Below are 12734 nucleotides of genomic sequence, written 5' to 3' on the forward strand. Positions count from 1 at the left end.
TGGAGGAGATCATTTGGAGTTGGTGTGGTGCGAATCCTAACTCCTTGCACTTTTTGCTCCACCTTGCATAGTCTCCATTCCCAAAGTTGCCTCATAGACTGAGTTGGCTGCTATATCTTTAACCCTCACATCCATATTCCAAAAAGCTGCAAGAAAAAAAAATAGAAAGAACATTTCTGCTTACTTCTCATAGGCTGGCTAGCATGTAATTACATGGTTAAGATAAGTTTCAAAAAAGGAAACCTTATTTCGTGTGTGTGGCTGAGTGATCTCATAAAAATTTTCTTACTTTGGAAGACAGAGAGAAGAGTTAATTTAAAATTAATTCTAAAGTGAGGAAATTCATTCAACCTGCCTCTCAGTCACAGAATAGAAACAAATTACAGGGAAATTAATGCCAGAGGTTTTGTGGAGGCCATAATATAGAAAGTAACAGGAAAACAAACGGTAATGGAATCTTTGTTATCCTCTCATATTTCCATCAACAAAACCCCTTTTGGACACAGAGTCAGATTAACATGAGGACATAGTATGGCTAAGATGTTTACTTATGTGCATGAAACAGCAATTTCGGGCAGGAATAAAACAGTGAGTGCTTGTACTGTCTTTTCTTAGAAAAATAAAATCCTGAATTTCACATTATCCCCCTACCACTCCAACACACACACACACACACACACACACACACACCCCTAAGAAATTGAAAGTGGGAAATGTCTTCCAGCTGAATGTAATATTGACAGATGACTAATTTTTGAGATAGTAGAATATGCAGTAAGATAATATCCTAGGCATCCACCAACCTAAATATCCAATTCAATGGATGTCAGATTTTAGTATCTGATATTAAGTATCCTGTCTTGAATTTCATCACTCATGTATTTTTCCTTTATTAATATGTACATAAAATTTCTACTGAGCAGATTAATTTGGCCTAATTAAAATAATTCACAAAGTTTATTAAGTGACACGTCAGTCTCCTGTCATTAAAATAACACCAGCCTCAACCCCTATGCCACATGTTCAATTCTTATATTATTTATCCTGAGAACATTTTTCTGTTAGCTCAGTGAGAGGTGTCCACTAAATAGAAATAAAAATTCACCATTTCTAGTAAAAACACAACAGACACAATGCTTTGGAATTCTAATTTTCATTTTCTCCCAAATTTAATATGTAATAATAATATATATAATGGGGATAAAATGCCTACTTTGAAGCCTTGTGGAAAAGAATATTTGGGCAATTATATATAAAATATATGTAAAACAGAAAGGACCTGATACATAATTAGTGCTCAATAAATGCAAGCTATTGCCATTCTTTTTTTTTTAGTTGCAGTAGATTTTACTTTTTATTTTTTAAATTTATCTTTATTATTGAAAGTATTACAGATGTCCTCCCCCCCCCCCGCCCATTGTTCCCTTCCTCCCCACTCCCACCCCTTCCCCAGGCCTTCACAACACTATTGTCTGTGTCCATGGGTTATGCATCTATGCATATAAGCTCTTTGGTTCATTTCTTCCTGCCCCACCCTCCCGCCTTCCCTCTGAGATTCCTCAAGTCTAGTCCATGCTTCCATGTCTCAGGATCTGTTTTATTCTTTCGTTTATTTTGTTCATCAGATTCCACATATAAGTGAAATCATGTGATACTTGTCTTTCTCTGGCTTATTTCACTTGTGTTACTATTATTCACTTAAGTTTTCAGTGTTAAGATGAACATAATTGAAAAGACTCAGGTTTTAAACATAAATCTATAAGAAAACAAATCTTTGATAAAAAATATAAAATGTTGGAGATATAAAGTTACAGTTCTCAGTGTTCCTTACTAAGTGTCTCTGACTCATCTCCCTCTCCCTCTTTGTCTTGAAGATGTTTCACGAAGACGCTGCTGGCGGATGGCAGCTGGTAGCTGTGGATGTCAACAAGCCTCAGGGACGCGCCCCAGCCTGCCTCCAGGTGCAGTACAATGCCATTTTTAGAACTCACTTTGACTTTTATTTTATACAAGGAAATCCACTGCTCTCTAAGCTCTAGATCTGCCCAAATTTGTGGTCCTGGAGTTAGGCAGTTTTACTTCATCCTGTATTCCTAGGACCTACCAGTTTTTAGATACACAGTAGGGATTTGGTAGCTATTGAATAAATGCACACAGTTAATAATAGTATGCCAGAAGTATTGAATCAGTGAAAAATGTTGTTGTCATATTAAATCATAAACAATACTTGTATTAATTCTCTATTCTTGCTGTAACAAATTACCACAAACTTAGTGACTCAAAGCAATACAAATTTATTATTTATAGCTTAACAGGTCCCAAGTGGGTTTCACTGGTATCAACAGGCTGCACTACTTCTAGAGGGAAAAACTGTTTCCTTGCCTTTTCCAGTTTCTAGAGGCTTCATTTCTAGGCTTCATGAAAGAGTCTGTGATGGTGTCTTCATAATACCCCCCAAATGGTTAAAAAGCCATCACATAATTTTGTCCTTATGAAGTCAAACTGGTTTAGTTAATTTTTTTTCTCTTGAATTGGAGACGGTGGGGGGGAAGGTAGGCATCCATTTTTGTGATGGTATATCCTAATATGTTACCCTAGTATTCTAACCAGTATTTGTTATATTCCATTCAGTGATTATAGACGTTAAGAGTCATGAGGTTGCAAGTTTGTAAAAAAAAAAATGTATAGGTCATCCAGTTTAACCTGCAACCCAAGGAATATCTACCACAGCGTAGACTCTCAGATTTTAATATGCACATTAATCATTGGGGGCCTTTTAAAGATGCAGACTTTGATTCAGTAGGTATGGGAGCGGCCTGAGATCCCTGCATTTTCAGTATGCTCTCAGGAAACTGATGGCTCAGGATTCCCAGTTTGAGGAGCAAGGCTCCGGAGTATTTTTGACAGATATTGCTGCCTTGGGGATGATTCTATTATTGTCTCTTCTTCGTATTTGGTCATTCCAGCTGTCATATACAGAAATCAGTCATTCTCAAATCAAAGCCAAAGTAAACATATATACAAAACTTCTCAGATTTAAAAAAAATATATAAACCAAAATGACATAGCGATGGAAAAGAAATTTAAAAATTTAAGTACAAATGCAGGACCTGAAGAGTCTTATACTAAATATATATATATATCTCCTCCTGAGAAGGCCTTGTCGAAGTCTGGAAAGCAGATCCACTTGGGAGTGGAAGCTAGAGACTTATTTGGAGGCTGCAGCGGTGCCCTGTTCTCAAATCCTTCCAGTTGTATTCTCCCCGCCTGGAGCCTAGACGGTTGGCTGCGCATCCACCTCAGAGCTGGGGACAGGGCCCTCCTTCCTCAGAGCCTTACTCCCGAAGCACCTGCTCACTGTTCGGTGTCCCGGCCAACGTTTCCTGTCTTCACTGGTTTTCACGAGCATCTTTATATTTCATTGTTTTCTGTTAATAACTGCAGTCCATGTGCCCTAGCGACATTGCCTTTTGGTAAAAATACCTGCTTTCCAGTACTTTGCACATTAGCATACTCTACTTTTGAAGCTTTTCTTTATATATTAATATATACTAATATATATTAATATATATTAGTATGTGTATATATACATATATATGTATTTATGTGTTTATATCTCTATATAAATTTTCTATCCATATTAAATAATAATTTGGAAAAATCTCAAGTTATATAATACTATTTTGTGGCACTGACTCAATGTAAACATTTTTCTTTACATTAATTTTTATAAGAAAATAAAAAATTAAAGGATATACATTTGGACTGTCCTACAGATACAAATATGAGTCTAAATGTAGTGTTGCCAGTCCTTCTACATTAAGAAGCCGATAGTCAGTTTCACATATTGGATGAATTGAGTTGAGTTGAAGTGGCTTGTTTCACTAGCAACTTCAAAGCTGGAGTTACTGGTTTGAATATTTAAATTTAGCTACTGCACATATTTATCACTTTAATTCTTATTTAACATTTGAAAGTTATTACTTTGGAGAAAGCAAAGTAATGGTGATTCCAGTATATCAAAATCCATTGCAAGGGATTATTTTAATGACTCTGTACCAACAGGGACACGTAGTCATTCAGACAAAATAAAACTAATTATAATGACAGCACCAAAGTGAAGCTGTGACAGTTACAAAACCAATTTTAAAGATTTTTGACAGCCATGCCTAAAAGCTTTGTTTGGACCTTTCAGTAATAACAGTTTACTTAAGATATAAACCCAGAGCTAAGGAAAATAGAAAGAGAAAGTTGTGGCTTTTCTGTCATGCAAATGAAGTGGAAATCAGTTGAAATGAAAGGAGTATAGAAAGGGAATCATAGTTATGAAATTTGACTCTCACATGCAAGAAAAACTAAATAACAATGAAAATTCTAATGAGAATAGAAATTTGCAACTGACTTGCTTATCTATGCTATGAAGGTCAGTAGTTTCTGCAAGTAAATTGACATACATTTAAATATGTTGATTGGCAGTTCTGGAATTTGATTTTATATTACCTCTAAAATCAAATCAAAGGCAAATGGATGTAGGAATGCCTCAATAGCCATGGTGACACAAAACCTTATTAAATGTCTGCTTTTCCAATGGCTCTGTCATAATAGACATTCTGACTTTTATTTGTCTCACTTGGTTGTGGACTCCGTCAAATATACAACATAATTAATTATTTGACCTTGGCCTATTAATTTCTCATTCCTGAATAGAAAAATACCTGATTCACAGAATGGTACTTATTTTTGCTGCATATCTTTATAAAACACTTACAATATGCAAGCTCTATTCTAAGGGCTTTATCAATATTTACTTATTTAAAATTGATGACAACCTTTGGAGTAGCCACTATTATCTTCACTTTACTGAAGAGAAAACTCAGTAAAGTGAAGCACAGAGGGGCACACAGAGGTTTAAATGATGAGCCCAGAGCCCCACAGCTTGTGTGTGGTGGAACTCCACACAATTCGTCTTACAGCCCAAGCTGCTAATGACCCCTGCAGGGCATTGAAGGCCACGTGACAACATGAATGTGGATGCAGAGAGAAGGCACTCAGTGGTAGTCCTCTTCTTCCCATTCCCAGGTTCTGCTTTAGTCAGCTTCTTATAATTGCAAAGACTGAAGAATTCTCAGGTCACATCAGAGGGTAAGGATATGTGCCCCTAAGTACTGAGAAGAAAGGAGGGGTCATCAGGAAAGAGTAGCATGGTGGCGCTGGTCCCCAGAGAAGGGGGCACAGAGGGATGTGATGCAGTGGTTTGTTGTGCTCTCAGCTCCTTTCCACAGATCAGCTTCTCCCCTGCTGCTGCCCAGGGCCTTCTGCCACTACTCTCTCCTTTTGTGTACTCTACCCCACAGCGGGCAGTTTGTTTCAGAATGGACTTTAAAAAAAAACATGTATTTATATGTTTTCATTAATTTTGACTTTTCTCCACATGTGTCTCTTATATATACTCATGAATTATACTAAGGATGCCATTAAAATAATCATCATCTTTGAGATATTTTTAGATCACAAAGTATAATTTAACCAAAAAAAAAAGTGTGCCTTTATCTATCTACCTACTTTTAAGTATTTTTTTCAATTACAGTTTACATTCAATATTATTCTGTATCAGTTTCAGGTGTATAACAAAATGCTTAGACATCATGTACTTTATAAAGTGGTCTCCCAATGTAATTATTACATAGTTATTATAATATTACTGTCTATGAATTCTGGCCCATACATAGTTATTACAGTATTATTGACTATATTTCCTATGTTGTAATGGACTTTAAACAGACTTGGGTACGAGAGCCGTCTCTGCTGTGTACTTGCTGTGTGACCTCAGACAAATGACTTCATCCCTTTAAACTCACTGGAAAAAATGAGCAATATATCCCATCATGTCAGGGCTATGGTGGAGAAAAAAGACATAAAATAAAAAAACATAATTATAGTATGGCCTGGAACATAGTAAGGATTCAATACACATTAGCCTTTATAATAATAGTCATTATTTTTGAATGTGAATTATCTCACTTCAGTGGAGGCAGTGGACTTAGACCAGACTTAGGTGAAAATTATGATTCCACCTTCAATACTTGTGTGGTAGTCAGAAAATCATTTAACTTCTCTGAGACAGTTTCCTTCTCTAAAATTAGAGAAACTTCCTGGTGCTGTTGTGGCATTGAATGAGTTGATTTATGTAAATCACCTACAACAGCTGCAGGCACGTAGTGAATATAAATGTAAACATCGGTGATTATTGTATAATTTTTTAAAAAATATTTATATAAAGTTTCGGTTATTTGAGATAAATAAGTTCTATACAGCATAGTACCTATGGCTACCAATACTTTATTGTATACTTATAATTTGCTAAGAGGCTATATCTTATGTTAAGTGTTCTTACTACTACTACTAATAATAATAATATTAATAATAAAGGAGGTGGGAGGAAACTTTGGAAGGTGACAGATATGTTTATGGCCTTGATGGTGGTGGTTTCATGGGTGTATACTTATTCCCAAACTCATTGAATGTATATGTTCAGTAGATACTGCTTTTTTATTTTATGTCAATTAAACCTCAATAAAGTGGTTTAAAAATAAATTATTAAAAACAATAATTTAAATAAATAATTAATTTACAGAAGTAATAAAAAATAGACCTTAGGTTTCTCCCACTTTTCCAGTTTTATGATTATATATAAAATGTGTTTTTTAAAACTATATTTTATTGATTTCAGAGAGGAAGGAAGAGGGAGAGAGAGATAGAAACATCAATGATGAGAGAGAATCATTGATTGGTTGCCCCCTGCATGCCCCCTACTGAGCCTGCAACCCAGCTATGTGCCCTTGACAGGAATCGAACCTGGGACCCTTCGATCTTCAGTCCAATACTTTATCCACTGAGCTAAACCAGCTAAGGCTACCTAAAATGTTTTTTTATCTTCAGTAGCATTTTCTCTTAACAGAATAAAGCAACAGTTGTTTTGTGACATCAGCTTTTTAAAAATAATTTCTTCATGTAGTCAGTATTAAGGATAAAAGCTACTTAACTCATCAATGAAAATTCAGATGTGGGCTATATACAAGTGAAATGAATATATTTTTCCATTTTCAACTAAAAGTCTCCAAAACTACCTCCTTAGCCATTTTTGCACTACCTGAAGACAAAGATTATTTTGCTAACACTATTCAGCAGTGATTGACATTCATCAAGTTATCTTAGAAGCACTGCTCTGCACAGCAGTGTGTCATAAAGATGTTGCATGTCCAGGTCTAGGCACACAATTATGTTTAATCATAAGGGTTATTTCTTTGTTAACAGTTCATCTGTTTTGCCTCCTCAGCAAATGATGCGGTCATCAGTTTTCCACATGTTCATCCTGAGCATGGTGACAGTGGATGTGATAGTGGCTGCTAGCAACTATCACAAAGGAGAGAGCTTCCGAAGGCAATATGATGAGTTCTATCTTGCAGAGGTAAGCTGCTCCCTGGGGTAAAGGTGCCTTTCGTAAATGTGAAAATTAATTTCAATTTGTTAATTACTTGAGTTCAATCAAAACTGTTTCTAAAGTGTTTCCCTTGGCCACTATGTTGCCTGATTTATTTCCTGTCACCATGAGCCTAAGTATCTTCCCCACAGTGTGTTGCATCGTCAAGGCAACCCTTTGCCCTGGGTGTTTCTCTTGCCATCTTGCTGTTTTCCTATCCACCTCTCATGTTCTCTCCCTTTTCCATGTTGCTGTAGTCTGTTTCCTGCTAAGTGTAAACAACCACAGGTTCAGAAGGTTGTAAACAAGCAAGCCAGCTCAACAGTACCAAGGACAGGGCTGGAAGGAAATTGAAATAGATAGTACAATAATTTCTCTACTAGAGACTGAGCTGTTCCAACCTGCACTTATATGTCAAGCCAGAAGCAGATAGGTTAGTGATTTAATAAGCATCTTCTACATACCAGCTAGAATTTTAAAGTAGTACTTCTTACTGTTTCAGCAACTTTGTTAATATTTGATTCTTACATATTTTTACTGACTTCCAGAGACCACTATGTTTTGTCATTGTGAAAAATTATTTCTAAAATATATCTTGAATTCAGTGATTACATATTTATGGAAAAAATTGGTTGATGTAGTATATAACTCTTTAGAAACCCATTCATCATATAAGTGAGGTATACATATACTAAATAAATATATGAAAAAGTAAACTTAAAAAGCAGAAAAATTGCCATTTATTTTTATTACAAAAGCATTTTTCACATAAAAAATCAATTTGCCATAAAGTTGAGTCCTCCTAGATATCAAGAATTCCCCCAGTGCATTTAAAAATTGATTTGGTTCATAAAAATTCAATCCACTCACGCATAAATTTTTCAGGAAAATAATTGATGTTATACACTTAGCTATAATAACAAAAGCGTAATATGCTAATTAGACCAGACAGCCAAATGACCTTCTGGACATCATTCCGGAATTCCATATATCATTCTGGATGAAGCCACCATGGCAGGGGCCAAGGCAGATGTGGTTAGGGGCGATCAGGCAGGCAGGCGAGCAGTTAGTGGCGATCAGGCAGACAAGCAGTTAGGGGCGATTAGGCAGGCAGGCGAGTGGTTAAGGGCTATCAGGCAGGCATGCGAGTGGTTAGGGGTGATGAGGCAGTCATACAGAGTGGTTAGGGGTGATCAGGCAGGCAGGCAGGAGAGCTATTAGGAGCCAGCGGTCCCGGATTACAAGAGAGTGCAGGCTGGGCTGAGGGACACCCCCCTCCCCTGCATTAATTTCATGCACTGGGCCTCTAGTTGAATATAAACATCTATGTGGGTATCAAGACATTCTCAGAAGTCACTTATGAATTCCTCTCTTCATGGAGGCTTGTTTCCTGTAACAAAGTTATTATTAGTACCAAACTTTCGCTGGAGTGGAGTCTTTGTGATGTGATGCTGCCTAGTTGCTGCATGGTATATGGATCTTACAGTTTAGTAAAAAATATAGACAGTAAATAAGTTTTATATGCTGTGGAGGATCAATGAGAGGGCTCATGAAGAAATTATATGATTGAATAAAGAAGATGTCATATATACTAGAGGCCAAGTGCACAAAATTCGTGCACAGGGGAGTCCTTCATCCCGGCCTGCAACGATGCCAGCGTCCCTCACCCTGGCCTCCAGCCCAAGGCCCCTCCCCTCCCTCTGCACAGCCGGGGTGTAGATGCTGGGCTCACGTTGCCAGGGTGACGCTGCCAAGGTCCCACCCCGGCCACTCTGGGTGCCACCATCTTTGTTGCAGAGTGACAGTTAATTTACATATTGCTCTTTTATTAGATAGGATATAATGGAATATTATGCAGCCATAAGAAAAAATTAAATACTGCCATTTGCAGTAACATGGATGGATCTTGAGAATATCATGCTAAGTGAAATAAGTCAGATGGAAAAGTCAAAACTCATATGATTTCACTCATATGTGGGATATAAAACTGAAAGCAACAATCAAAAAACAAGACCAAAAAACTCATGGACACAGACAACAATATGGTGGTTACCAGAGGGAAAAAAGGCTGGGGGAAGGTAGAAAAGTATAAGGGGGATAAAATATATGGTGACAGAAAGGACTTGACTTTGGGTGGTGACCACACAATACAATATACAGATGATGTATCATAGAATTGTACACTTGAAACCTATATAATCTTATTAACCAAAGTCTTTTTAAAATAGGCAATTATAATCAGCACCTATAATTTTGTTACAAAACCATCACACAAAGAATGCTTTGTCATTAAAAGCAGAGGGGAATATGGACCAATAGTAATATTTGCAAGTGAATTTGTAATGCAGAGATTGAATGTTAAAGAAATTCCCATCAAATGATTTCTATTTGTCCTGTGAATAGGAAGCAAGGTCTCTATCCAGCCTGATGATGAGGCAATGAATTGGGAAGGTTGTGGAGAAAGGAGAGAGGAAGTGGGTACCGTGGAGAATGCAAAAGAGCTATTTAAAGATACACGAAATGCAATGTTGAAGATACAGCTAAATTTTGAGACTACAAATTTATAGAGATACTAATTTAGACAGGTCTGTGACTTTTTTAGGCCTTGCATAAAGGGGAGAAATCCAACATTTAGATTGATCCAGCTTTAGAGTATTTTCAGGCTTATAGAGCTGAGAAACAAGGGACCAGGAACTTTGGGTGGCTGGCAAAGGAGTTGAAGTAATGACCCTGTGGTCTAAGTTGGATATGAAAATAAGAAGAAAAAATGAAAGAACAAAATGAAGTATAGAGTCTTTAAATGGTCAAAGAAAGAACCGATATAGTTGAAGTGATAGAATAAGATTTTGAAGAGCTAGAAGGTAAGATTTTGGTCAGAGAATGGGACCCAGGGTTTAGAATTTTAGAATAATTCTGGGTAAATACAAAATCTAGGGTTTTATATGGATGTGAGTGGCTTAAACATAATGATGGAGTTGAGACAGAAATAGCAAGGAACTATCAAGCTAAGGTGTTGGCTGAATCTTTGCAATGACATTGAAGTCAACCATATGAGGCCACTTCTTATGGAAAGGAATGTAGGCAGGGGCCAGTGGCAGTGACAGATAGTAGAGGGCAGCCCCTGGGACTGTGTTGTAAGAAGACGTTTTAACCTAATGGAATACATGTCAAAGGGGCATGGAGGAGTACTGGATGGAGCGCTCTTCCTCATCCGCATGTTATCCTACATGGGCCATCCTCTTCTCAAAGAGACTGTGGGGGAAGGTATGCATTTGGGAAAGAACCGGCTGAGGCTAGGACAGAGGAAGCTGATCATGTGAGTGGAGATTGAGAGCGTGGAAGGAATTGATGAACATGGAACAAGACACCCAAAGGTTAGTTAAAGGCTCTGGTAGAATGAGGTGGAAAGTTAGGTGTGGTGGAAGAATTACACAGTAGTATTAGAACCAGAGACTAAAACTGCACTAATGACAAAATAAAAAACAGAAATGGCAACACATAATTGAGATTGTGTCAATCTCTCTAGAAGGAACAATGCTGGATATTATAGATTGCATTAATATTTATTCGGTAACCCAGCCCAGGGTGGTGGCCAGTCATACTAAATCAACCCTGTAGAATAAATATATACACCATTTACTGGGAATGGAATGCTCCAGTAAATGTTACCTAATTTTTCCACACACAAAATTGGTCTGTTTTCTAATGTGTTTTTAAAGTGTTAGCTCATTTACAATCATGCTGTAAAAATTTCACCAAAATTTCAAATAACTTAATATTGTAGAGTCTGCTGATACTATTTAAGTGGATTGGTAGAGTCCAGTGGTAGATGATAAATCCTTGTCATTTTCTTTTTTATATGTAATATTAGGATTTTTTTCTAACTTAAAAAAACCCCCAGAAAAATAGGTTGTATAGCAGAATCTAGTACATATCATGTGTCTATTAATTGTTGACTCCTTCTCAAACCACTGAAAGTGAATTTTATTTTAATAAACCAGATAGTGGAGATTTAATTCTCTGAATTATATAGTCATCACTATATTCTTGAACTATCGAAACATTCAGAATTGGTTTCACTTTGGTTGATTGATGTTGGGTGTCTGAGTGTTCCAAAGCATATTTGGTCTTTATTCGAATTACATTATAATTTTTTTTATCAGAAACTTGTGCTTGAATAAAAGTAGTTTGTTTCAAATGAGTGTGGATAGGTTGTTTTAATCAAACTTAATTTTTAATAAAATATTATTTTTTTTCAAAAAAGTTTATAAAGGTGGTTTGAGTTTAAGCCAAGGGTCAATAAACTTTCTTAAAGAGCCAGAGAGTAAACATTTTAGGAAATGTGTTTTTTAAAATATATTTTATTGATTTTTTACAGAGAGGAAGAGAGAAAGATAGAGAGTCAGAAACATCGATGAGAGAGAAACATCGATCAGCTGCCTCCCGCACACCCCCTACTGGGGATGTGCCCGCAACCAAGGTAAATGCCCTTGACCGGAATCGAACCTGGGACTCTTTAGTCCACAGACCAACACTCTAGGCACTGAGCCAAACTGGTCAGGGCTTAGAAAATGTTTTTTAGGCCACTGTCTCACTACTAAACTCCACCACTGCTGTGCAAAAGTGAGTGTGGTCTCAGAATGGTTGTGTTCCAGTAAAACTTTATTTATAAAAATAAGCAGTGAGCTTGATCTTGGTTTAAGCTATAGAAACTCGAGCAGGTCAGCTAACATCTTCATGTTTTAAAATCAAACACAGTAAAGCTAATGACAATAATAGCTACCAATTTTTTTTTGGACCTTCTATTATTTTGCTAAGTGCTTTAAAGGAATATATTATCTTATTTAGTCCTCAAAATGGCTATAATGACAGCAGTTCAAGTTTATGGACTATAATGATACAGTAATTAAGACAATAGCATTATGTAATATTTTAGAAAGTTTCTTTTTAAAATAGATTACAAAAAGCCATGAGATTTTAAGGAAATAATTTCTTGAGCTCCCACATTGTATTCCAGAATAAATTATTTTGAAAATCCAAAATAAACCACTCAACCCATTAAGAGTCAACTTGCAGTATAAAAAACATCCTTTAGGCATAAATAAAGCTACTTGGCTTCTGTTGAGAAACTGGAAACTTTTGTTACATTAGATTATTTAACCTGAATTTAAAATTAGTTAAGATAGAGGAAAAACTTGTCTTTGTTTTCTAGGCTATGCATAAATATAAAAAGGTAAAGATTTACTTTCTTTTG

The 12734-nt window shown here is 36.4% G+C and overlaps 1 protein-coding gene across 5 annotated transcripts in view; it reads left to right on the top strand.

The window, feature by feature from the left end:
* The window catches only part of NALCN (sodium leak channel, non-selective), a 300069-nt gene that overhangs the window by 107353 nt on the left and 179982 nt on the right, over positions 1–12734 (top strand). For all 5 annotated transcript variants that reach the window (XM_070408640.1, XM_070408639.1, XM_070408642.1 and 2 more), the window contains 2 exons: positions 1875–1961; positions 7337–7468. In XM_070408640.1, coding sequence (XP_070264741.1) covers positions 1875–1961; positions 7337–7468 — 219 coding nt within the window. The remainder of the gene's footprint in view (positions 1–1874; positions 1962–7336; positions 7469–12734) is intronic.

This window comes from Myotis yumanensis, unplaced genomic scaffold (genome assembly GCF_028538775.1).
Source record: "Myotis yumanensis isolate MYYU_CA2020_CCGP unplaced genomic scaffold, mMyoYum1.0.hap1 SCAF_3, whole genome shotgun sequence".
In the NCBI taxonomy this organism is placed as follows: Eukaryota; Metazoa; Chordata; class Mammalia; order Chiroptera; family Vespertilionidae; genus Myotis; species Myotis yumanensis.